Raw genomic sequence first — 27565 nt, forward strand, 5'->3', positions numbered from 1 at the left:
ACTTTTGATCTGCCATCTATGTTCTATTACAAATAAAATATTGACATTTGCCATCTCCACATCATTGCATTCAGTTTTTATTCACAGTTTGTTTAGTGTCCCAATTTGTTTGGAATCCAGTTTGTACGAATGAAAAATGGAAAAAAGGAAAATGAAGAAAAATAAATAAAAAAGAAATGTGATGACAGAGGAAAACAAAAGAAAATGGAAAAAAGAAGGAAAAGGGCAAATAAAAGTAAAAGGAAAAAATAATATAAAGAAAAGGAAGGACAGATAATATGGCAATGAATAATAAAGAAATTTGTGGGAAAAGAGAACAAAACAAACTAAATAAAAAAACAAAAAGTTGAAAGAAAAACCAGGAAAGAAAATAGAAGGAAAAACAAAAGGCAAACAGGAAATGACAGAAATGGAGAATAAAAAGGAAATGAACAGAATAAATGGGGAGAAAGCAACAGAGGAAAGTAAAATAAAGAAAACATGAAAAATTAGAAAGAAACAGAAACAATAAAGAAAAGGAGGAAAAGTTTCTGAAGACTAAATAACGGTGTGAGTTGAGCAGCAGGCCTGAGTTACATATTAACCCATCTGACCAGATGAAGGAGTGGCTCCGTGAAGGGGAAGTCTGAGCCGAACCGAGCCGCGGCTCTGCAGCAGCAGCAGCAGCAGCTCCTCTTAAAGCCTCAGGCTGAAACAAACGGGTCTGAATGAAACCTGCAGCCGCTTCTCTGCACTTTGCGCCGCTGCAGTGAAACACGCAGAGCAGGAAGTCTGAAGACGATCTGCGGGACTCGAACCGCCGATGCCCCGCAGAGACGCGCCTCGCAGCTGACGCAGCAATCCATGGGTACGTCAAATCCACCGACTGCGCTGTTATTTAGCTGTTTTAATCTAAAACTGCAGCTTTGCTGCGTTTGCCTGAACGCAGGCGCCGCAGATCTGCAAGTCATCCAGCTGAGCCGTTTCTGGTTTATGAGCTTCCTTCTGATTCACTGCACAGCTCGACTGTTTAAAACGACCAGAAAACATGAACAAAACGGGTTTTATTAACATTTTAACTGCATTTAGAAACTTCCACACCGACCAAATATAACCTGAGTTAATCTGGAGAGATTAACTGAAACTTAGCCGACCACCTTCATTTAGTTCATGTTGGTATTTTCAGTGTCATTTTATTATTTAAATGAAAATTAAAGTATTTTTTCAGGGGGAAACTGGAGTTGATGTTGGTTTTTAGGCCGCATCGCTCGGCCCTCGCTAGAGTAACTTCACATTTCAGTTTCCAAATGAATTTCCTTATTTATTTAGAGAAAAAACAAACAAATAAACCAGATTGCATGTTAAACAAAACTCGGTGCCCCTAACACTAATACTTGTGACTCTTGGCGCCAAGAGCTGCCATCAAGCTTCTTTAAAGTCACTCAAGGCGTTTCGCTTCACTTGCTGTTGCACAATTGAAGAAACTCAGCATGAACAGCATCGTTATGTCCAGGTTTTGACTAGGCCGCTCCTAAAACTGCATTTTTCTGTGTTTATTTTTGAGGCATCATACTTCCACCACCGTGCTTGACTCTGTTTCTGTTAGGTTTACACCATCCACATATTTTTCCAAACGTTTGAGGATCATAAAGATGTTTTTCAGTCTTTGGGTTCTGTTGGGTCGGCTGTGGTTCTGCTTTTCTTTCATGGAGGCCATGTTTTAAATCCACATCCATAAATAAAAAAAGGAAAACTTTTGCATCAACCAAACGACTTTAGTGACTTAAAATCATTCAAATATTGAGACTTTGATAAAATTGTAACATTTAAATGAACTTTTTCTGGTTGGATGCAAAATTTAAAACTTTATCTTTGCCTCATTTATCTTTGCAATATCAATGAAATTCAGCATGAAAAGCATCTAATCCAACGTAAGTCCTGGTTTTGACTAGGCCACTCCAAAAACATAATTTTTCTGTGTTTTTTGAGGCATCATGCTGCCACCGCCGTGCTTTACTGATTGTTTCTGCTGTTAGTTTTACACCAGATGAATATTTCCCCAAAGTTTTGATGTTTTTTAGTAAATGCTGGTTTTGTTTTTGTGTTGTTTTGGGTCAGAACTTCATGTTATCGTTGGTTCATCAGTCTCTCTTGTGAAGGTTTTCCATTGTTCCATCTTTTCTCTGTGGTTTTCTGGAGACCAAAAACCATAAAATGTCTCTGTAGTTCTTACTAGACGGATCCATCCAATCATTTTGCTTCATTATGTTTAAATTAGAGGCTGTTGCTTTTTCAGCTCTTCTAGCCTACTTCATGTTGCCAGGAAGGTCCTGTTTAAGTCATTTGATTTACTTAAACCATTTTTTAGTAAGAAGCCAAAACCTTCTTACTAAAAATGGTTTATCAAGGGAGGAAATTACTGTTTCTTCAGGTTGGCTTAGCTGTTTACCTTCAAAGAATAGTTGCGTAAAAATTAATCTTTGGTTTGACTTTTAAATTAACGTAATTGTGACAACAAAAACAAACCAGAACAGATTATTTCTCTCACATGAAAAAGTGAAAACATTTGTTCAGTTTCCTGAGCTCTGATATTTCTCATCTATAAAGAGTTTAAAAATAAAACATCAGCAGGAAGCAGTAAAAATCTGAGAAGAAACATTCATGCAAACTTTATTTACTGGAGAATTAAGTCAACGTTGTTTTAACAAACATAGAAAGACGGATATTTGCATCAAATCCAAGAAACTGAAACAACTTTTAAAGATCGATAAGAATAAAAACAGCAGAACTAAAATCTTCTTATCAGCTGTTAACAGAAATAAAACACATTCAAGCTTAAATTCGCTTCTTTGTGTAAAAACTGAAGACATTTCTGATCCTCTTTCGATAAAATCTGGAGATTTGAATGAACTTTTGGACGTTTCCTGGTTACATGCAAAATGAAAAACCTGTTTTTATCCCCCACAAACGTTTCTGTCTGCATCCGTCATGCTGGTTTAAATTTAAATCCATCCGCACTTCACAGCAGCAACCCGGATAAAGACGTGCAAATATAAATGTGTTCATTTAAATGTTTCTTCTTATTGCAGCTGCAGTCTGACGCTAAAATAATTCAAATGCAGAAATAACATCAAAGGTGAAGAAATAATCCTGCTTTTTAAAACATGTCTTTATTTTTTAATGTTTTTATTTAACAGAGTGCTGATAAAATAGCCCTGATGGAGCTGAAACTTCTCTAATTTTCCGCCAACGTTGATCATTTTGCGTCTCTTCTTACGTTGGAACATCTGGGACTTTTTTATAGTCAAAGTAAAATCGCTCAAGTGTGAAAAGAAGCATTTTGTCATTTCTAGGAACTTAATTAGGAACTTCCTGTTTCCCTGGGGTGTAAATATTGTGTTACTCTTCAAGACAGCAGAGGTTTGTCTGGTGTGGGGAAACATCACAGACTCACTGTTTGGTACAGAGGAGGATCTGTGATGCTGCGGGCCGGTTCCTCCTCCTTAGACTGCAGAATGACAAAAATAGAAGATTTAAAATAAAACTTTGGTGTTTTTCTCCCTGAAAATAGAAAATGTGTTGTATTTTGTTTCTGTTTCCAGATGTAAATCTAAAACCTGTGAGCAGGTTTCTGTTTCAAAAAAAGGACGTTTTGAATTTATTTATAGATTTTGTGCATAAGTGGCACATGTACGGTTACTGACGTGGTTTGTTCTTGTCGCTCCTCAAAATGGGAAAGACGGGCGCTCTCCTGAACTTTCCCACATCTACAACCAAACTGGAAAAAGATTAAAACTGGAAACAATCAGAGATAATTAGTGATGCTGTGGGCCGGCTTCTCTTTCTGAATCAAATTAATCCAAAACACAATGAATAAATTCGTATTGCTTGCCGTATTTGTTACAGGACAAATATTCATAATCAGATGGAAACTAAATATTTTCTGTCTGAAAATGATTGTGTGTGGAAAATCAGGAGTTTTTCTTATTTATCTGATGTTCCCTATTTTCTGTTTCATATCCTTCAGTGACTCATTTATTTTATTTTATTGCACCTAAAACATAAAATTCACACGATAGTAACTTTGTCTTATTCTGGTTAAATTCTGGTTATTTTTAACTTTTACTTCTTTTAAAACATGGATTTGTTTTGAATTTTTCACATATTTCTAAGTTTTTATCAAATCCGAACTTCCAGTTTCCCCTTTTCCTCCTTGGACTCGGTTTTAAGGCTTCGCTGAATGAACCTAAATATTTGACGGCTCTTTTATGTTTTTATAGATATGCTTGTGGTGAAAAGGATAAAAACTTTATAGATTTTCTCTATAAACGGCGTTTGAACTCCTGCTTCATGCGGAGCAACGAGACGTAATAAAAGCTGCAGAGGATTTTATGGCTGCATGTGTTTCTGCTGCTGGTTATTCAAACTAAAACGGTTTAGATTCAGATTACGACCTCTCACTTTGCTTCAAACCATCGGGACAAACGAATAATGAAAATGTTGCCAACCTCTGGAAATTAATGAAGGGATTAAAAATATAACTAATGCTAAACTGATGATGACCAGATTGAAGTTCATGACAATATTATATAAACTATTTTGGTTGGTAAATGTTTGCTAACTGAACTTAGCTTATGGACGATACAGTTGCTCCTAAAATAGATTTCCCTTAATGGTAACAGTTTCAGTTTAGAGGGATTATTTATGCACTGTAAACACCAACTGGTACGAAATCTGGGGCTTTTACGTAAAAATTAAACGTCATCAGCATAAATCAAACCTTCACGTTCAGGTTGGCCTTTCCAGAGATCCTGTTGTTCTTTATTTAGGATTAAAATTTCCACCATGAGAGAAAAAGTAAAAGCCCAGCAGGAAGTTATAATTTAGAATCTCAACATCCTAATTATGAGACGGGAGGTTGAGCTGCTTCTCTGAGCAGCATGGCTCAAAATGATGACTTCCTGTTCAGCTTTTACTTTTTATTTCATGGCAGAAATGGGCTTCCACAGTTTGCTGAAGTGTGTAAAGATAAATAAGTAAATAAAACACCTTTTTCTGAAAACTGGTGGTAATTTGGCTGCAGGAGAGGAACATGAGGAGCCATGATCAATTTTTAAAACATTTCAGACCAAACTGAAAAAGTCGTTTTCAATGTAAAGATCTGAGTTACACTGATGACACATTACTGTTTATTCAAAATCCACAAATTTCATTAGTCAGTGTTTCATGACGCCTTTCAAGAGGAGCAGCAACAAAACCAGAAACATCAAATAAATTCACGCAGCAGGAAAATGCGACACAAATCTGATTTTATTTATTTTGACCCCATGTGACCAACATCCAACATGTCTGACCCAGTTCTGATAGTTTCACCCAGCAACAAAATCTACTTTGTACCACATATGGAACTAAACTGGAGACGATAGTCTTAGATTGTCATGATGAATTTTATCCGACTCGTTGGCTCATAATGTCCGTTATGACCGATGGAGGAGAAGCTTTGGACTTCCTCCTTCTCTCTCTGCTCTCGTTGCTCCTGCTCTGGATAAACTCATTATTTGAACTTTAGTGATGTCAATCAGCTGCTTTTGTTGCTATGGTTACGCATCATAATCAACTAAAATCCTTTTATCCACACAGCCTCCGAAACCAGGGGGAACAGACAAATGAATGTTTTTAAAAACATAAAATCAGAAGGAAAGTAGCAGAGATGCTCCGTCATGCGAACACTTTGAGCGGCCATCTTGTACATTAGCTTAGCGTTTCGTCCGTCTCTGCAGTTTGGTCGTCCTGCAGCATCATTTTGTCTTTCAGGAAGAAAATTATGCTGCCGTCCAAAACAAGATGCCACTTTCATCTTCCTGCCGTCTTTATTCTTGTTAGCTTATTTAAAAAATGCAGCTCAACAATAAATTTCATGACTTACCCAAATTTCAACATGAAAACAGGCTTTTTATCTACTTTTACCACCGTTTTCATATTAAAAGTTACGGTTTTGTTTTGTCATGTCTCTCCAGATTCTGGTCTTTAATTCACTTCTTTTATATTTTTATCCCAAAGTTTCTCTTTAATCTGATACTTTTCGCTCTGCAGATGCCTGAACAGTAACATGTTCAGCCGCCACTTGGTTTCATTTTTGTTTTGACAGCATCTATTATTGCTTGGCTGAGTGATTGAGGCTGATTCTTGTTTGCGTGGCGCCCCCTGTAGGCGGGAATCGCCACAGCAGCTGGTGTCTCAGCATTTCCTGAGTGTCTGAAGGCCTGCTTTCATAAATTAGTCACTGGGCTGCAGATTCACAGGCTGCTGTGCTTCATGCACTGACCGAAGCTGAAACAGTCAGTGTGAACGTAAAACCGCCGCAGACACCCGTGATAAAACTGCTGTGGTTTGAGTTGAGACGGCAGAACAAGCGAAGCCTGACATGGCGGTCGGGTCGCGCCGCTGCAGATCTGGGTTACCTGTCTTTGATCAGATGAGGCGCGAGCCGCAGCGTTCTGCTTCCTGGTCACTGAGCCTGAAGGAGGCTTCAGCTTTGAGTCACTCTGGACGCGCTGCGGGTTTAGAGGCTCGGTGGTTTAAATGCTGTGAGACCCGCTGCAGCAGGAACCAGCAGACCTCGTTATTATGGACATGAAATGTCACAGTGGTCTCTGTTATCTCTTGTTGACGCTCCTCAGTGAGTCAGTAAAACTCTGGATGCCATCACCGATCCTCCCTCTTAAAGTGGCAGATCCCTGCAGATGCAATTAGCTTCAACAGTCTGAAGCAGGTCAGGAGGAAAGAAGCCCGACTGTCGCGATATTTATCAACCTTCAAAGGCCTGTAGTGACTTTATTTACTAAAGAAGTGACACGTCTGGTGACGTTTTCTATGTTTTAGGGTTAGACTTTTATCAGTTCCACTTTGTGTCCATGTTGTAAATGTGAGATCAGCTATCGATCAGCTATCGATCAGCTATCGATCAGCTATCGATCAGCTATCGATCAGCGCTCGTTATTCCATCTCCTGACTCGCCACCAGGGGGCGTGTGTCTGGGTGAAATGATGTATACATCAACCAAACTGTTCAGCTGTAATCAATAGGAAAATTCAACTGCAGTACCACCGTTCAACCCAAAGAGGGCAGCACTGAAATGGTTTCAGCCAAAATACCACAAATTTAAACAAATTTACACAAAAATGTCACAATTTGCACAGAAACGTAAAGATGGCGCCTTAAGGGTCAGTTTATATGAGTAGATAAAGTATGTTTTGGGTTTAGTTACACTTTAAAAAGTGTTTTTATTTATAATTTTATCCTGTTTGTTGTAAATAACTTGCCAGCTTTGAGCTTCTTTCATTTTCTGGTGAAAATGTTTGTGTCTTATTATATAATTTCTGTTTTTGTTATTTATCAGACCCATGTGTTTATCACACAGCCTGGAGCATATCGGCTTTACTTCAGTCAATCTCAAACAGAAAGCGTTTTATTATTTTCCTCCCCATGTTCTCGTGTATTTTGTTACGTTTTGTAAATATGTGATCTGTTCATTGTTCCAGTCTGAGAGGATGGAAATTCCCCCGGTGTCTTTTTTCAGGTCCTGCTTGTCCGAGTGTGTAAAAAGGAAGTGTGTGTGTGTGTGTGTGTGTGTGTGTGTGTGTGGCATCCGGCAGCCAATCGCATGCTTCCTCAGAGGAAGCAGGAAGTACCGCAGCCGTCCAATCAGAGGCCTCGACACCTTCAGGAAACCTCAGCTGGAGAGTCAACGCGGTTCAGATTAACTGCAGACTTCCTAACTGACGCATCATCTGGTCTTTTTTTATCCTCCACTAATTTACTCACCTTCCACCTGAACCGACTGGCCTGCTCTGGAACCGGAGACCCTACCCCTCCACCAGGCCGTCCTCCCTCGTTCCTCTGGGCTTTTTTTCAGAAGTATGGTTGCTCCTCTTCCCGTGAGGCTCCAGTCATGTCCGCCGCCGTGTCCGCTCCTTCGCTGAGGAAGAAGAAGTCGTTTGCTCGGAGCTCCAAGCCGAGCACAAGGATGTGTGTTCAGGATGAAAGGGAATTCCTGTGAGTTGAGCTCTTCGTGTTTTTTCCTCCCGCACAACTTTACTTCGTTTGCCAGTCACTGATCCTTTGGTACGTCGGTGGATATCTGGATTGAAAGTGGGAAATTAAAGGAAATCCTTTTCTAACGTTTCTATTGTAGCACCTTTAAGGTTGTGGTAACGAGTCATAAACGACAGCAGCTTCACTTCAGTGGAAGAACGAAAACACTTGCAGTCCAGAATTAGATTTACTCAGCCTGTTCAGAGGCCGAACTGATGCAAGCCGGTTGCAAAAGACGCAGCTAGAGCTTTTCAAACTATTGTCAGGCGTATCAGAGTTTAAGTTGGTGGATTTAAGAGCGATGATGCTACAGTTTGACTGAATGTGAGAAAAGAAGGTGAACACGTGAAGTTAAAGATGAAATGTCCAGTTAGCTCCTGTCAGTCGGTGTGCTGAGGTAAAGCCTCAGTTAGCTGGTCAAATATGAAGCTTCATCTGTTAAGTTGACTTTATTAAAGAGTCAGAAGGAGAAGTGGTAGAAAACGGGACGTATCATGATCTGGGCTGTTTACTTTTGTATCTTCATGTTTGGTGGATTCAAGGAAAATGGAAATCTTAAAGGCAAAGTTCATATTTTGATATGTTCTGTTTGCATCTTTAAGTTTTTCTGATTGTTTATCACAGATGATTGAAATGATGGAGCTGAAGGTGGAGCTAAAACTGCATCTTCAGTTCGATGCTAGAAAATAACTTCTGCCTGCAGGATTGAAACGATTAATCTGATTAATTCGATTCTTGAAATAATAGTCAACTAATTTATTAATTGATTAATTGCTAACTGGAGTGTCCAGGCTCTGAAGGAACAACACGTTCAGAGCAGTAACTCAGCCAAAACTGTAAAAATATAAATACATTTTGCTTTTATGAGTAAAAAATGTAAATCAACCAGAACAGTTTTATCTTCACCTGGTTCAAATAATGTAAATAAAATGTTCTGTTAAGCATCTTCTGCAATTGGATCGTTAATAAATGAATAATAAACAGATCAGTTCTGTATTGAAAGGCTGATCTTTCCTCATGTTGATGTTAGAAGAACTGATTTAGTTGCAGATGAACGCAGAAATGATTCATTCACTGAAGGAATGATCTGTTGTTGCATTTTAGGAAACAAAATGTTTATTTTCCCATTTTAAAAAGGAATCAAGTTGTTTATTTGCATCTTCTCATGTTTTTGTAATATTGCATGAAAACGGCTCTAGTAGTTTTATGAAGATTAGCAGAATGGGCCAATTTTTATCCAATTAATCGTCACAATAATCAGTTACTAAGCCGCCGCATTATCATGTTCATAGTTAATTTATAATGGTTAACGATGGCAACAGCATGAGGATAATTTAATTATGTTTAACAATTAGAAGATGAACATAATTCACATCTTTAAAGTTCAGTCCTAATTTAAATTCAGTTCAATCAAATCTAAAAGTTAAAATCTGCTCCCCGTTTATCTGTGACTTGGTGCTGCTTTGCATTTCTGCAGACAGGAAAATGAAGCATTTTAAATGTCAATAAGATGCCATTAAATGAACTCCTGTAAAACTTTGATCTCTGCTGAGATGTTATCTACCATGAGGTAAGATAGTTACAGCTCATAAACACCACACAGAACCCCGTTCAGGAAAAAAAAACAGACTTTTGCTTTTAAACTGAAGGTTTTGGAGCTTAAAGTCGACATTTATGTTCATTTAGTCCCATTTCACCGCATAATGCAGCAAATTTAAAACAGGCTCATCTGATTGGTTTGTTGTCAGATTTAAGCTAATCATTTCACAATGATGAGCTTAAAATTGGATGTTTTTATTGCTTCAAGTTGAACAGTTTTAATATTTTATGTTGGAGAATTTGCAGTAAATGGAGGTGAAACTTGACTGAAAGGTTTAGAAACTTAAATATTGAAGATAAAACAAGTTAAATTTTGAGCCAAACTTGAACATTTATTCAGTTTTTGGAGACATAAGCACTTAAAAAAAAACTTTTTTTGATTCTTTATGGTCATTTTCTCCAAGACGCTTATGCTATTTATTCCAGTGGAGACAAAAGTCTATAAAAGCATCCCATAGTGCTCCATCTATTGGTCGTTGCTATGGTAATTCCTCTGTGAGGTTCGACGGCGAGAACGCGAGACGCTTACAGGAAGTGTGTTCTCATTTTCGACCCTGAATGAAGTGCGGTGAGAGCGGGAGGAAAGACGGTCGAATCTGGAAGATTTTCGTCTTCAAAGTCTCCGTGCAACTTTCTGAACGTCTTGAAGCTCAGCAGGGAAAAATATCATGTTTTTTTAACAAAGAGAATTAACCGATTAATTCTGGGAAAGGCTTCATGCAGAGCAGCATGTCTGACATGTTGGTGATGCATTTCCTGTTGAGCTGGACTTCCATATTTGGACACAGGAAGAAATGATGTACATGAGGACACACAGGTAGAGAAAGAGGAGCTGCTGCTGCTGCTGCAGTGAGAAAGTTCACTTTCTCTTTCTGTTCTGCTTTCTGCTAGTTCTTTATTTGCAACAAAACGAGGAATTATTCACACCGTTGGTCATCGATGCGTTTCGTTACTCTAGAGAATCCGCTGGTTCCACAGAATCGTTGCTAAATTAAACCTGTATTCATCAAATATGGCTGACATGTCTAATATTAAATCTATTTCCTCAAATAAAAACTATTTTTGACTGAGCAGCTAACTACCTACAAACATAAATAATAAAAACAATTCCAGAATAAAGTATCTCCGTTTTTTATTTGTTAGTATTATTTAAAGCTAAATGTAATAAAATAAATCCTCCTTGCTGTAAAAACAGAATAAAATTTAAAATTTGTCATTGTTTGTGCATTTAGTCCAGCTGCAATGTTTAAGATCCACAAACATTTTTTAATATCAAATAAAATCAGTATTTTTTTATTAATCCTACTTAATGCACAACTAATCTTAGAATTAAGATGAAAAAACTACGCAAGCTAACCTGGATGAATCATGAATTAATTATCCACATTGTTTAAGTTCAGGTTCGGTATGCTAGGACTGAATGAAAAATATCATTTAAGCAGCACCTGTCTAACAACATAACTTGGGCTAAAACAACTGAAAAAGAAAAGCTAATTTTTAGCTTTTTTTCAGTTGTTTTTCAGTTTGTTACTCCTGCTTGACTCGTCACTCTAGCAGGAGTGACAAGTAATTCCTGCTAGAGCAGGAGTGTCTTAATGCCTTTTGTGATAAAATCCTTTCTAATAATTACACATTTGAGTCATTTTGAGATTTTGGCACTAACAGCTTCCCGTCACACATCTCTAAAAGCTGAACGCTACATTGCATTAATAATTTTCTTCTTCGATTCAAATAACTTAAGCCCAATTGCATATATTCATTCCTCAGTGTTTATTCCCAAGTTGGATTAAACATTTGGGCATTTTTGTGACTTTGAGACTAATAGACTTCCATAGAAACCCTGCTACATGTCTCTGTCATTGTTAGGAGCAACATGCAGCATGAAATAAAACTTTGACTAATAATTACATGCTTATCTCCCTTAAGAAGACGTATTTACGTTTTGAGATTTTTGGCACTAACAGCTACACATGCTAAATGCTGCGCTGCTTTAATAATTTTCTTCTGACATAAATTAACATAAACCCACTTGCATCTACTCAATCAGTATTCCAGTGAGTATCCCATTTGGATTATGTGATTTTGGCTCTGCAGGGCTTCCATAAAAACACTACAACATGCATCTGTAATTAAAATAATGAAATAAAAGTTTTTCTGATAAATACACTTTTAGGTCATTTGCGGTTTTTTTGGCACCAACAGTTTTCCGTAGTAACCGAATCTTTGCCGCTGCATTAATCACTTTATTCTGATATTCATCTTCATAAGCCCACCTGCTTCTACTCACTTGTTTCCACCTGACATCACAAAAAGTGAAGCTCTGACTACAGTTGTGGTCTCAGGATGGGGAACAGGAAATGAGCTGCGGCTTCGAAGGCGTCGCTCGCCGGCAGCGTCTACTTCCTGGGCCGGACGGCCCCGTCGCAGCTGGGGCGGTGGTTTACCTCTGACCTTTAAGGCAGCCCGTGAAGGGGGGTCTTCGTGACTTGCAGCATGCTTTTAGTCACAGCTTCAGGTTAGCCGCAATCCATTTTCAGTAAAAGACACCTGGCAGCTGCTGGAAATCTTTGCAGCGCAAAGCTGCAGTTTTGCCTTCAGCTTGTGGGCGTGGAAATGTAAACAGATTTATCTTTATTGCTTTGGTTTGTAAAACCACTACAAGCACTATTATAAAAAAGAGATGAACCACGTTTAGCAGATTTCTGAATCTTTGAACAATAATATGCTAATTTGCATTCATAAGAATTTCAATATTTTAAAACATGCTTTTATTTTGAAACTAAACGTTTTGGAGCCCTTAGGCTAAAATAGCTTTTTATAGGGAATAAAGAGACTTTGTGTTTGGAAACACAACAGAAACAAAATGACCAGAATGAGGAAATAATCTGTCGCCTCTTTGATTGGAGGTTTTTCACATCCCTGAAGAAGTTGATGCCAAGTGAAGATTTTTTACTCTCCAGATTTTATTCAAACTTGTTAAGTGGGAACCATGAAGAAAATAATCTCCAAACCTCATCAGCTACCTGGACTGTTCAAATTATTCTATTTAATTTTTAATGTGCATTTTTCCAAAAAACAGTTTTATCCCTGACAGTTTCATACTAAATTAGAAACATTTGTTTTTGAGTGAAATTCACAACAAAATGGAATAAAATAAAAAACAAATTCCCCACAGAAAAACTTTTTGTATTAAATATAAAAGTTCAAAATGTAAACCTGAAAAACCCACAGAGTTTTTTTTTACTGCAAATGTTAAATCGATTCATAATATTTTAGGTTTATTTGTAAAATAGAAACATTATAAAAGGAAAATTTAACAAAAAGTAGAGTCGGCAGAAACAACATAATCGTTCAGTTTCCGGCTGTGACGGTTTTGCATTTAAGTTTTTATTTGTTTTTCAGTTAAATTGAGCAGAAAACATCATTTTACTTATTTATGCCACTGACTCATAATTAGACTTTTCCTTTTATATTTGTTTGTCTGTAAACCCTTGACTCACTTTTCCCGGCAGGTCCAGATTATTTTTAAGTCTCTAAAATCTAAATAAACGTTTTGCTGTGTAGTTCAGTAGGAAGAGGTCAGAGTTTAATGAATGTAACTGTCTCTCAGAAATGCGTCGTTTTCTTTGGATCTTTTGAAACGTTCCATTGTGTCTGACGGTAATTTCAGGTCTTTAGATAATGAGGTAATTTAGCAGGAATCCTGTCCTGGCGGCCGTCAGTCAGGGGTTTTCCATCCACAGCTACAATAGTTTCAGTTTCCTCTTTACTGAACGACGACTCCTTCAGCCGATCGCTGGTGGAAAAACTAAACCAACGAGTAGAAACGTGTCCAAACCTTTAGCCAGTTATTCTTTTACTAATTTAATTTATCTTTGTTAAATACTCAACAACCATCTAAACAGTGTTTTAATGGAGCAAACCTAAATAATTTGATCAAAAGCATCAATGTGGTTTTGCAGGTTTGTTGGTTAAAAGTAATAAAACTTCCTAAGTTTTTACTCTGCTGTGTGTTTTACTTCTGCAACAGGAACAGGAAACGGCTCCTTTTCCTATTTTTAGCCAAACTTTAATAAATGGATCTGCTTTTTAGTTTGTGGTTCCAAAATCCTTTCAAATAAATTAAGACAACAGATTTGTTTGTTTTACATTACAAGCCGTTGTAGGGCTTTTTGTAAAGAATTATTTTATTTATCAATTAATCGATTAATCTGGCGATTAATCAATCAATCAGATAAGAAAATTGCTTATTGAGCAGATTTTTAATTTAAGCATCTTTTTTTACACTTTTAGAAATGCATTAGAAGATGCAAATAAACAAATTAAACTTATTTTAAAGAAGAAAATAAACATCTTGTTGCATAAAATGCAATAACATTATTTTATAAATGTTTGATCATTGTTAGCAAAGGATCAATAAATGATGAAAAAAATATAATTTTTAGATTTTATCAGTAATTGGATGGAAAAAGGAGCTTAATAGCAGATTCTGAACAAAGTGAAAATGTTTATTTTCTGTCTTAGATTCAAAATGTTTGTATTTTTTGTACAGTTTTGGCTCAATTACTGCTTTTAATGTGTTGTTCTTTCAGCAAATAGCCTTTCTCCAGTTAACTGATTATTAAGTTAGTTATAAATTGATTCAATAATCGATTAATCTGATTAATCGTATTAGCTTTTGGTGCATTATAGGATGTAGTAGAGAAGACAAACACACTTAGAAAGTTCTTGCATCTTTCTTGTAAAGTTTAATCTGATAACTGAGGCTGTTATTGATTTATTGATGCAGCTTTTCATGCAGAAATAACTAAGTGCAGTTCTCAGATTCTCCATGTTTTCTACTTCCTCTCATTATGTCGTCTTCTTCCTGTATTCACACCTGGTTCTTTCGCTCTGGACTCGTCTGACCCATAAAGAGACCAAATGTTCTCGCCTGGTTTGCAGTGACATGCTCTGGTTGACTTGGAGTTTCCGTTGTGTGTAAAGAAACCAAACGGCTAGAAAAAGTTACAAGTTTACAAATTTATCAACCGATTCAGGTCTGCAGGTGTGAAAGTCACTATTTATTATAACACAGGTGTGTTGATGTCCCTCGCATCAGTTAAAAATGACACCATAATGATTTTTCTTAATGATTCAACCGCCTCAGTTTGTAAAATCTATGCCACATTCGGCCATTTGAAATCATTCTGAGGGCCACAAATGGCCCCCGTACCACACCTTGGACACCCCAGATCTACAGGAAATCAGTGATTTAACATATTGTTTGTCAGTTAGGTCAAATTAAATGTTTGTGTGTACATTTTTTTTATTTTGAAAAGATTATAAAAGTCTGTTTTTGCTCATTGTTGCCTATGAACCCCAGAAACAAGCAGATGAATTGATATTAGATGATTTATGATCAATTTAGGAGAGAATCTGAAGTGATTCAACTGGCCACATTCTTTCCTGAATTTGTCGCCTTGATCTCGTTTTATTGTGAAAGGTCCGCTGCCTTCCTGCCTGCACTTCCTGCCTGCCTCAGGTGAAAAGCAGATTGGCATCAGGCTGTGAATCAGTCCAGACACATTGTGTGTTTTTCTCAGAGGAAACATGTTCCAATGAGTCTGGTATGCAAGCTGCTTCCTGCTCTGATCGTTATCTCAACCAGAAAAACAAATGAAAAAGGAAGAAAGTCCAGGTGAATGAGTTCTCAGAAGAAACAAACGAGTAATTTAAACCTGTTGGTGCTTCTAGGAATATGTAAAACTTAAAAAACGGAACACATATATGCAAATATTGGACATTTTAAGGCAACAACTGGATAGAATATCATTAAATATGACAACTAACAGCTTCTATTATCACCAAATACTTAGACATTGTTCCAACAACCATTTCAACTTGGTGAATCCAGAGATTATTTTTTGATTTGTGACACATATTCACTTCTGTTATTATGATATAAATTAATTCATTATCAATCATATATTGAGTTTTAATTTAAGAAGTGGCACCATTTTTCTTCATGATTGCACTGCAAAAACTCAAACTTACCAAGTATTTTTGGTTTATTCATCAGTGTAAATGTCTTAGTTCACTTGAAATAAGACAAAACTAACTTACACATAACTTTTCACCAAATAGAGAAGCTTTTTATTTTTTGTCAATATTTCACTTAAAAGACATTTTTCCAGTGTAAAAAGTGAAATAATTTGCCAATGGAACTAGTTATTTAATCAATATTAAGGAGTTAGTGACTTAAAGCTCCGGTGTCTCACTAAAAAGTTACTTTTAATTTAGTTTTGTCTTAATTTCAAGTGTAGTGAGATATTTGCAGTAAGAAAAATGCTTAAATTTGATATTTACGGTTTCAGACACTATTGTTGATTTGTAATCAGTAATAAATACAAGGCCACTCGTCTATTCTTCGATATTTTGAATTGAGAGAAAGTTTTCTGTTGGATGATGAGATAATCAAAACCAAGCTCTAATCTCTGCTGCTTTTTCAGCCGACTTCCCTTTAAAAACACAGAAATGCCGAATGCAGAGCCGCCATGTTTGTTCAGTGTTTCTGTGTTGCTCTAAGCAGGACTTCAGGATTTCCTCCTGGGCGATAAGCAGCCGTTCTGACCCAGTTCTGACCCAGATTAGGCTCAGTGACAGAGTTATGTGTTAGCAGGCGGATGATGGCATCTGGACTCCCTCTTCATATCCAAATGAAAGCTCAGCAGAGCTGCCAGGGGTCAGAGGTCAGGCGCAGTGTAAGGCTCCTCCCTGCTGATTTACTGTCAGTTTGCTTTCCTGTTTCATCACTGTTAGGTTTTCAGAAAAATGTCTTATGTCATCACTGTTTCTACAAAACTCATTCCTATGGAGTGAAATAATTACATTTTTAAAGTTAGCAGCTGTTTACTTAGCAAAAGATTAGCAAGATTACATTGAAATATAGTTGGTTTATTTAATTTTCTTCATGATTAACAAAGGTTAACCTCTAAATATTGTCTTGAAAACAACATAAACTAATAGAAAAAGTAATAAAACGTCATACAGTTGCTTTAAATCTTTAAATTTTTCAATATTTTTGGACTGAATTAGCAGCTAGCATTGAAACAGCATTAACCCTAAACAAGATAAAATCATAACATTTTAGTTGAAATTAAAGAAAGCTTTGTTCTGTAAAGTAGTTAAAGTGGAATAATGTGGTTTCTGGTCTTAATATAGTTGAGAAAGAGAATAAAACCAGGAAGGAAGCAAGAAATTTAGCAAAAAGTACCATTAGCTAATGGCTACAGGTTCCCAGGTTGACTGAAAATAGTCAACATGGGAAAATTAAAAAGGCTTCTGAGTAACAACATCAAATCAATAAAATGATAAAAACTCAACATGAAGAAAAGATCAGCAAAAACAGCTCCTTGCTAGCAAATAGTTCCCCAGTTAAAGGAGTAGCCATTTGTAAAAATGTTTATTTTTCACTATTATTATTATTTTAAGGCAGGTTTTAAAAAACACTAAACTGAACAAATAAAAAGATCAATATGATAGAAAACCTGAAAGGAAACAGTTAACAAAGCTAAAATAAACTCTGCTAATAAACAGCAAACTCATCAAAAGATGAGCGTTAGCTAACAGGTTCCTATGACCGGACTCTAATCTGACTAATGGAGCACATTAAGACAAATATGACTTTGTTTTTTTAACAGGAAGATGGTAAAATCCCCAAACTGAACGACTAAAAGCATCACAATAAGAGGAAACATATCAGCAAAAAGCAGCAAGAGCTCCTGGTTAATGGCAGCCAAACAGGAGCAAGTGGCTGGTTTCCAAGTTGACTAATTGAAGTTCACAGATGCAACTTTTTGAAAGGTTTTTGGGTAATAAAATAAGTTAATTCAATAATGTGATACACAATAGCTCAACATGAAAGAAGTCCAGCCAGAAAACAGTAAATCTATAAAAATGAATGTCAAGCTAACAGTTTCCTGAGACCAAAATAAGAGGTTTTTTTTAAGTTATTGGTGAATCTAAAGAAAGATTTTGTAATATTTTTTTTAAGCAGGTGAAAACACGAAATTGAACTACTGAAAAGGTTAGTAGGACAGGAAAACCAGAAAGGTGGCAACTAATTTGACAAAAAATGGTAAACGGCTGACCAGACAGGAACTGGTGAGACGAGACTGAACTTTGTTACGACCCAGATGTAGATTCTACAAGTCAACTTGGTAAAGACACTCAAAAAACAATAAAAATGAAATAAATAGTTTTATAAAAACCACATTTTCAGTACTTTCTCCTGAAGTTGTTCCAGTTCTTTTGGTTTTGGACTTCAGACACTCAGAACCAACCACACCCGCTTTCCGTCTGAACTCCTGATTCTGTTGATATACTGGAAACGACACATAAACACATTTCAAGATTAAAACTTCATTAAGAGTGTTTACTTTGTGCTCTCCAACACACACACACACACACACACACACACACACACAGATTTTCCCTCTGAGCCTTGAACTCCAGTGAAAGGACTCGGGATGCCCTATCTGAATCCATCTGTGTTCATGCAGAAATCCGTTCCTGCCTCCATGGAGCTCTATCTCAGTTTGACGGTGATTATGTAAGACGGAGAATGTGAGAGATAAAACGCCAGACAGAGGGAGAGGGAGAGCTGATGGGAGGGAATGAAGGGATGGTTTGATCAGAGAGATTCGGTTCGACCTGGATCGGATCGGACGCAGCGGGAAGAGAGTCCAACCGGAATGCCGTCTCTGTCATGGACCTTCTGCTGACTTTAGCCTCCACAGTTTTCACCTCCACAGTCAACATGCTGCGGGAAAATACTGTAATCCAGAGCATTAGCAAGAGACTCAGCAGGAGGTAGAGGAGAACCTGGATGTTACATTTGAAGGAGGGATTACTTGGTTGGACCAAAACAGGGAAACGATGGATTGATTTTCATATTTTCATGCTTTTTCTCCTCCCTGCCTACAGAACCATGTCGTTTCCAGAGATGTACTGGCCGGTGCCGATGCGAGCCATCGGGGCTCAGAATCTCCTCACGATGCCAGGAGGAGTTTCCACCTCAGGATATCTCCACAAGAAGGGAGGCAGTCAGTTCAGTCTCATGAAATGTGAGTAAAACTTAAAAAGGTCATCTCTGCCTTGTTTATGAGACAGATGAAGACATTCCTGATGTGTGTTGCTGTCTACAGGGCCTTTGAGGTACATAATCATCCACAAGGGTTGCGTGTACTACTTCAAAAGCAGCACCTCTCCTTCACCACAGGGGGCGTTCTCTCTCAACGGCTACAACAGGTTGGTAAAAATTAACCACAGAGAAGATCAACAAGTTTTATGGCTTGTTTCACAGATTTTGCTTGATTTAAAAACAAATTAGCTTAAGCATTTGGGCTAAAGCTAGCATTTTTGGCTAGCATTAGCACAAATGCCTGGTATTCGCAAAACAAGCATTTGGTTCTTTTCCAAGGTGAATCATTCAAAGCAGCCATCTTTGGTTCGCTTCAGTCCAACTCTAGTTAATTTGACCATAAAGTCCAGTTTGTTTGAGGCAGTCCAAAGGTCTGGTCCACCTACAAATCTAGGTCTCAGTTTGGCTGAACTATGGTTGAATTCATATGTGAACGCTAAGTGGACTAGAAACCGCTCCAAAAGCAGGAAGTGGACTATAGTAAGGCATTCTGGGTAAATGCAACCAAAACCAGCGTGCTAGCCTAGCGCTAGCATTAGAAATGGCTCGTGGTTTTTAGCCAAAGACAAAAGAGAAATCCTCCAACCACTAAAATCCGATGCCACTCCATTTTTGTTTACATTTTGCGATGAAGGAAGCTGCACTCAGTGTCTCCTTCAGAGGTTTTTATGTTGTTTTCTTTAGTGGTGGTTGGTGCAGCGCCCCCTCAGGCCAGGAGGGGAACGGTTTGCTCTGAGCGTTTGGTTGGTTTGACTCAGAGCAGTTTGAAAGAAAACTGCAGCTGAAAATGAAACAAATGTTGCAGTTTTGGTCCCCAGTCAAACCAAACCTATCAGACTATCAGGTGTGAAAAGATCCTCAATAAATGCTAAACTTTTTGAGGAGGTATTGATACAATTTAACCCAACCAGTAGGTTGATAAACTAAACAAAGTGAACGAGATGCATTCAGAACTGCATCTATTTTAAGGCAATATAAATACATCCCTGCTGCTTTACCCAGTGGACTTCCCAATAATTATGAGCAGATAAATCTCCAATCTACTACATTTGTTTGGTTCAACAGAGTGATGAGAGCAGCAGAGGAGACGACGTCCAGCAACGTTTTTCCCTTTAAAATCGTCCATTTCAGTAAGAAACACAGAACGTGGTATTTTTCTGCTGCCAGCGAAGACGAGCGAAGGGTGAGAAGATCACTGAACACCACTGAACTGTGAAAGTCGTGTGTTTCTGCTCTCTGCAGGGAGAAGCTGACATCTGGTTATTTTGCTTCCTGTCTTACAGAAATGGATGCGATTTCTGCGAAGGGAAATCGATCACTATAACGACAGAAAAGAGGCCCAAATTTCAAGGTAAAAAATCTGCTCAAACTTTAAACTACAAAAGCACAAATTACCAGTCTGGTGTGTAAGATGCTAAATAAGGTATAAGACATAAACGAGACACAAGCAGCCTTTCTCACACATCAAAGGTCGTTTTTAATCCCCAGCTAATCTCGTCTGCATGTATTTGCTCTGCTGAAGGAAACCCGCTACCTGGAATAAACTCACACTTACAAATAAGTCAGATGAACTTTAACATTTGTGTTTATGTTTGAACCTTTTGACTACATTTAGCCTCTATGCTTTACTTCAGACTATAACTGCAAACCAACATGTTGAACCTGGTAGATTTATACAAGTGCAAGAGTAACAAACTTTGGCTAAAGCTATCAAGCTACATAGCTTTGATGTTCAAATGTCAATGGTTCTTCCTCATAATAGTATAAAATAGGCTACTTGTTTCATACACCATGTTTATGTTTGTCACTATGTGGGGTGGTGATGGTTTTAGGCTAACTGTTAGCCTAGAAGCTACATAGTTAGCCAGGTAGCTAAATCAAAAATATCCTTTTCCTGGAAAATCTACAAGAAATAGTCATTTTATAAACCACATATGACAGAATGATTAGCATTTTGATGTAAATGTAAGTTTTCTCATTGTCCAGGTATCATGAGCAGTTGCTCCTTTGAGCAACTTTATTTTGTAATTCATTAAATTGTCCTTGTTGCCGCAGTGACTCCGACTCAGACGCAGACTTTTATGGCACCATAGAGAGACCCATGGAAATTAAACACGCTGTGGACACAGCAGAGGATGGTAAGACCAGGCTGACACCTTCATCACTGCTCCACCCTGCAGGTGTCTGTGAATATTTAGCATTTACTCTCTTTGTGCCCAGATTACGTTGATGAGGATGATGATGAAGAAGATGAAGAAGACTATCTGAAGCCAGACGGTGATGGCTCACCAACATCTCCAGGTAAAAACATCTGTACTTCTTCCAGTGAGGGCTGGACGATACGGCTGAACATCACAATTCATATCGGTTGATATTGATAATTACTGAATGGTTTTTGTTTTAAATATCTGAAATGCAGCTGACCTGTGGATAAAACCTTTCCTGTTTCAACCACAATTTTCACTCCATGCTATTGTTTATTTTTAAGCAGTTATGAGACAAAACCTTAAACTGCTGCTGCGCCAGTTACTCAACAGGCTGTTGCTAGGCAACCACAGAGTGAGTGAGTTAGTGAGTTAGTCGATGCCACCAGTCTTCCTCTGCTGGTCGTGAAAAGTTGAGCAGCTAAAGCCTTTCCTCTGCCTACATCACCCAGAATGCTGTGCGGTTCTGGATCAGCGTTCAGTGAAATTATTGACTATTCTATCAGATGTATTATGAATTTATATTGATAATGTTGCGATACATAAAGCTGATTTTTGTCCAGCTCTACTTCAACATCTCTAGCTCTGTTGACATTTTCTAGAACAAGGTAGAAGTTTTTCCTCTTGCTGAAGGTCTTTCATAAATCGGTGGTTTCCCCCTGCAGGTCGACCCACCGGTCCGCCTCCTTCCTACCCTCCTCCACCGGTACCAGCTACTCCGCTCCGTCGAGAATCCAGTCCAAACATCCAGAAAGCCGTGCCTCTACCTGTTCCTGGACAACACAGAAACCCAAGCAGCCCACTCCCCAAAAAGCCCTCCATCCCTCACCAGCCCCTCCAGAAGGAACAGAGTAAAGGTCCGCCCCCTCCGCTGCCCTTTGCCCCTCACCTGCAGAAGTCGCCGTCTCCGACTCCTCCTGCTCTTCCTCCCAGCTCCTTGAAAACTGCTCAGAACAGGACGATCTCTTTGGGGAATACTGCCAACGATCGGAGAGACCTGAGGTCCCACTCCACGGTCCAGGTCCACTCGCCGGCCACGCTGCCCATCTGTGACCAGCTGCACAACAGGATGGTCCTGAACGGCCCGGTCAACAGCTCCCCAAACACCGGCAGTACCCAGTCTCTGGGAAACCACTGCCTTCGGACCAAGCCCTCCTTACCACTGCCCCACACCGAAGTTAACCTGCTGTCCACTAGTGCCCCATCGCTGCCTGCCAAACCGCCGTCGTCTCCGCTACTCAAGTCTGGACTTCACAACAAGCCGACGATACCGAAACCTCCTCCACCGACGGCCAAACCGCCACAGACTCTGGACAAGCCAAAGTCTCCGTTTCAGTAAGTCACTTCAAGGAACAACAGGGACATTTAAATCACCGTTAGCCACAGTTTGGGGCGTTCGTTCGGTCAGTGTTTGGTCATAAGTTTGGCTACGTTCAGGTGAATAACACACATATCTGACTTTTTCATGGCAGTCTGAATGGCCCAGTTCAGATCTTTTCAGCCACCAAAGACATTCAATTTGTGCCACTTCCATATGTGGATCTAATTTGGACACATATTTGATTGTTTCCAAAGCATTTGCAGTCTGAATGCTCATGTTATCTTTAATTGACTTGAGAAATGTCATTATTCTGCACCAGAAGGAGGCAGACCAGACAAATAATGGCTGAAAACAACAATCACATCACTCCTGGTTCCAACTACGCCTACAGACAGATTTCTCTAGAAAAGTTTCCGTCAGTGTTCCATGATCTTGTGATGATACTTCTCCTATTGCTGAATGACTTCAAAATGAATCCACAGATCGCTGCGTCTGTTATAACTTTAGTTGTTCTTCTCTGCATGTGCGTCGCTCAAACAGAAGTCTGATTGTGGTTGTTTTTAATTAGTAGCATGAAAATAAATCAGATTTCCAAAATAGTGGAACTGAGCATCAAGACCTGCTGTGTGAACATGAACATAGTTAGAAATTAGGAACAAGACACAAACAGATTGATTTAACCATCCAGAAAAAGAAAATGTGTTGCTCTCAGAAACTCCAGAATATGTTTGTTGAAACTTGTGGACCTGATGAGAGCATCTCTGCTTTTATACAAGTTCCTGGTTTGTTTCACATCCAGTTATCTGACCAAAGCTCACAGCAGAGTTCAGTAAACTCTGATTTTACAGTAAAAGGATTTCCTGTCATACCAGTTGGCATTCAGATCGTATCTAAACCATAAGTTTTCCTCTCTGGTCCTCCAGAGTCACCGTCTTCAGCTTTTAGCTGCATCTAAAGCTGCTTCTTCATTGTCAAGTCTCACTCTGGTTGGTTAACGTTTGGTTGAAGCCGGTCTGGGTGTGTCTTCATTACAGTCTGTTCTTTGCTGCTGTGGTTGTGGTTATTGGGAATGTTCTTGATGCTCCAATGATTTTATTTGCAGTGACATTTTGAATTGGAGAACATCAGGGCTGTGGTTTTGATGGACTCAAATTAACCCAGATATTTAATTTAAAAAAAACAAGCAGCTGGAAATGTCAAGTAAAATTAAATCTTTGCGTCATCCACAAATCTCACGATTGTCCACTGCAGTGTTTGAGATTTAGTTGTTTTCAAGAGTTTGCTGCATGGCTTTTGCTCATGCAGTGACGTAAATAACAGGCCAATAAAAGGATACACCGCTTGGTGCAACTTGTACCACCTCTGGAAGCGGGTATGGAAAACAGGGAGGAACCAAAGAACCAGTTAAAACTAAAGAACCAGTTAAAACTAAAGAACCAGTTAAAACTAAAGAACCAGTTAAAGCCAAAGAACCAGTTAAAACTAAAGGACCAGTTAAAACTAAAGGACCAGTTAAAACTAAAGGACCAGTTAAAACTAAAGGACCAGTTAAAACTAAAGGACCAGTTAAAGTCTCCTCCTCAGTTTTCTAATGAGTCGGTCACTTGATTCAGGTGTGTTGGAACAAGGACACATCTGAAGGTTTCAGGACTGAATTTGGAGACATTTGGTCTAAAAGCTGAGACCCCAACATGTCAGTGTCTCCAGCAGTGACCCAGCTGTGAACTACAGATGTTTTTACTGTCCTTTTCGTCCTCCTGTCTCTCTGGCGTCCAGATTCCTCGTCCAGTTTGGTTGTAAAAGTTCCAATTAAACCAGTTGTGTCCACAGTTCAAGTTTATTTCTACTTTAACAGAAATGTTAAGTAAAAGACAACAAATTGTTCTTTTACTAGCCTTTAGTAAGTCATGACCCAAACACCCAGTGACCTTTGACCCAGAAACACTTGGACCCGTCTGTTATATTTGGATAAACACATCGAAGGCTTTGGGAGAAAATTCTCATATTTGCTGCTGGATATGAACAGAAAAAATTTATAGATCAACAAAATGGAAAATAATTGCTCATAAAAAGTGAAATAACTGTAAACATTAAACTAAGCATTAACTAATGTCCTTTTTATGAAAATATAACTTGTTTAATTTATTGTGGTGCCAGTAGGGATAAAGAATTCACCATAATATTTTTAAATGGAGAGAAAAAGCTAATTTTGGAAACGGGGATTATTTTAGGATTATTTTTGGCCTTTGCAAAATCTTTGACTCTGCTCACTTTAACAGTTTTATTCCTGCCACTGGCTCCTTTATTAGAAATTTCTTATAATTTTCTGACTTTATTCTTGTATTTTTGTCTAATACTTCATTGTAAAGATTTTCCATGTTTCTGACCGTTAGGATAGATAAATGTGAGTTCAGGCAGGAAATCTGTGTGAATGAGGTGGATCTGCTTCTCTAACGAGTGTTTTCTTGTCAGAAGAGCATCTCCAGATGGGCAGAGTTTCCGTTCGCTGGGAGAGGAGATTCCTGCTGATATCAGGAAGAAACCAAAGTCATCCAAACACGAACACGACTCCGATGACGACTACGAGAACGTAAGCAACCTGCAGATAAAACTGAGCAGCTTTTGGGCCGTTAGTCTCAGTTTTGTGACAGTTTTTATATATTTTTATGTATCTTTTATTAAAGTGTTGTTTCTATATGCAGGTGCAGCTGCCAGAGTCAGTTTTCATCGATTCAACTGAAACCATCTTTGTAGAAAAGTACGACACGTTTTAATACTTTACACATTAAAAACGCTTTTAAACCGAAACCTACAGACACTTTTCTGAACTTTTACTGCCCCCTGGTGGCAAAACCCAACATTTCTCCTCTTATTTCTTCAGTTATTTTTATTTTTCTCAGCTTTTGACACTCGTACAACCTTGTAGATGTTTTCATTCTGCATTTAGTCTCTTAATAATAATAAAGACCATGTGTCGATGTTTTCCTCTTCAGGCTTTTTAAAGAGTGCTGTGCTAATCCGCCGGACGGACTCTACGGCATCAGAAAATCAGGAACCAAAACCGCAAAGGTAAAATAAATAAAACACCAAGCATCTTTTAAAATCTACTTAATTTAATTTCATATTGTGTTTTCTTTAAGTACACAAATCCTAATATCAGACCTTACATGGTTTACTCTTTGTTTAGTTTTTCTCATTTTTCAGTGTTTTAAAATTATTTGTCAAGATTTCAAGATGCATTTCTCAAATATTGATTCAAGTAAAGCCTGGATATTAAATAACATTACAAAAATATGTTTCATATCTAAGTTAGTGATCTTAATTAATATTTTTAAGATGATTTCATGTGAAGGTTTTTGTCTTTTTCTCATTTTTACATGATAAATGCTTCATTTTGAGGCTGATTTGGGGAGAGAACATCTTTTCTGAAGGTGTTGAAGGTTTTTTTAAAGACCTCATTTGATAGTTTAATGCCTTATCTTATAACAAAAAGTGAAGATTGAAGGTTTAAGTAGCCAGAAGTGAAATAAAATCAGAAAATGCCTGATTAGAGTATATTTTTAATGTTTTTCAGGTGCTGGTGGTTTGGGATGTCGCTATAAACAAGGCCAGAAACTACAGGCTGTTTGAAGAGGTAAGGAACCCAGCAGCGCCCCCTGCTGTGTTATAATGACTCTATGTTTGAAATAACTCGTCAACATCTCGTTTTTGTCTGCTGACAGAATGACAGCATATTTCTGGAGAGCGACCTGACCTTCCCCAACCTGGCGGCGCTGGTTGAACACTACTACAGCCATCCTCTTCCTCACCACGGCTCGCTGTGCCTGCAGAAGCCTTACGCCAAAGTCCTGAGCTCCTGAGACCAAACATGCAGCTGGAGACGCGTCTTCAAACAGATTCAAAACAAACTGAGCTCAAAATCACCCAGAAGAGGAGGAAAAACCGGCTGGAAATCAGAACAGTTTGATGGTTGTGACGCATTTTGGCCACCAGGAGGCGACAAATGACAACATAAAGCAACAGATTCCGGAAATACAGCCTACATGCATAAACATATCACTCAATATAACTATAAATATTTATTTCTGTATCATTTTTCTAAGTAATTTCAGAAGTTAAAGCCTATGATGAGTATTTCTGTGTAAATATGGCTGCGTCACATGAAACACAATGACTTTAAACAAGCCAAACGGACAAAATTAAAAGCTAAAAGTCGGATCCTGAACCTTCCCTGACACAAGAGAACAGGAGCTTACAACTTGCATTTCAGTTGGAAATACAGGGAAAACATCAACAGAGGAGGGAAACCTCGTTTTCAAATTAGCAGTGCGACCAAACTGGGACTGATTGTCTGTTTTTGTGTTTTTTGTCAAAACGAGCTTTTTAAAATGTGTACATTCATTATACTGTGTAGCTTTTGTCCATATTTATATGTAAATATGTAAAAGCATGACTGTAAATATGTAAATGTGAAGTTTTTTTTACAAAAATATATACTGAGAATGTATAAACAATTGCATAAAAAATTGTTTTTTATCTTTATTTTGTGCATCTGCATACAGAAACTTCAGAATTTGGTATTTTTGGATGATAAAGTTGAGCAACACAAGACAACACACTAAAAAAGTTAAAAGTTATAATAAGTCAGTCAAATGTGTTAAATATCTGAAAAGATTTGTTTGACTTTAGTTTTATGTCATCAAAGAAAGATAGTTTTCTAGACATGTAGGGTGTGAAAATTCATATCAACAGAATTTCATAAAAGTTATACCCATATCCTGATGCTGCCGCCACCGTACTTCACCTTAGAGATGCTACAATGATGAGCAGCATCTGGTGTTGAATAATTATTCTTAATTGTTTGAATCTTTTTGAATACAACAAACTTAGGATTTACCTAAATTTCACAAAATCAGAGTTTTTATTATAAAAAAATTTTTTGTTTCTTTGACTTGATGATTTTGGTTTAGGTGGCAAAAGTTTTGGACCTCATGGTATAAATTACCATTTATTAAATGATATACCATAAAAAGATTAATTAGAAATCTTAGTAAAATTTTGTGTTTTTACAGTGTGTTTGGTATTAAAGAAGTAAAATACGAACTAAGAGAGAAATAGATGCTTTGAAAACGACAAATATAAGAAAATCAAAGACGTTGCAGGCGTAGTAAGCCTGATTTGTGC

At 37.9% G+C, this 27565-nt stretch overlaps 1 protein-coding gene across 4 annotated transcripts; it reads left to right on the plus strand.

The window, feature by feature from the left end:
* Positions 1-612: 612 nt before the first annotated feature.
* Positions 613-26901, plus strand: LOC103130725 (SH3-domain binding protein 2). 4 transcript variants are annotated; one of them, XM_007542209.2, is made up of 13 exons: positions 613-847; positions 18640-18779; positions 18861-18963; positions 19922-20039; positions 20140-20207; positions 20912-20994; positions 21077-21157; positions 21726-22395; positions 24854-24971; positions 25084-25139; positions 25375-25450; positions 25956-26015; positions 26104-26901. In XM_007542209.2, the coding sequence occupies exons 2-13, from the start codon at positions 18644-18646 to the stop codon at positions 26239-26241; spliced, it is 1707 nt and encodes a 568-aa protein (XP_007542271.1). In that variant the 5' UTR covers positions 613-847; positions 18640-18643; the 3' UTR covers positions 26242-26901. The 4 variants fall into 4 exon arrangements, with proteins under 4 accessions (XP_007542271.1, XP_016521620.1, XP_007542268.2 ...); XM_016666134.1 differs by lacking the exon at positions 613-847 and adding an exon at positions 7346-8034 and having other exon boundaries at positions 24857-24971; XM_007542206.2 differs by lacking the exon at positions 613-847 and adding an exon at positions 7362-8034.
* The last annotated feature ends 664 nt before the right edge of the window (positions 26902-27565 follow it).

Source organism: Poecilia formosa, unplaced genomic scaffold, assembly GCF_000485575.1.
Source record: "Poecilia formosa unplaced genomic scaffold, Poecilia_formosa-5.1.2 Scaffold664, whole genome shotgun sequence".
NCBI lineage: Eukaryota > Metazoa > Chordata > Actinopteri > Cyprinodontiformes > Poeciliidae > Poecilia > Poecilia formosa.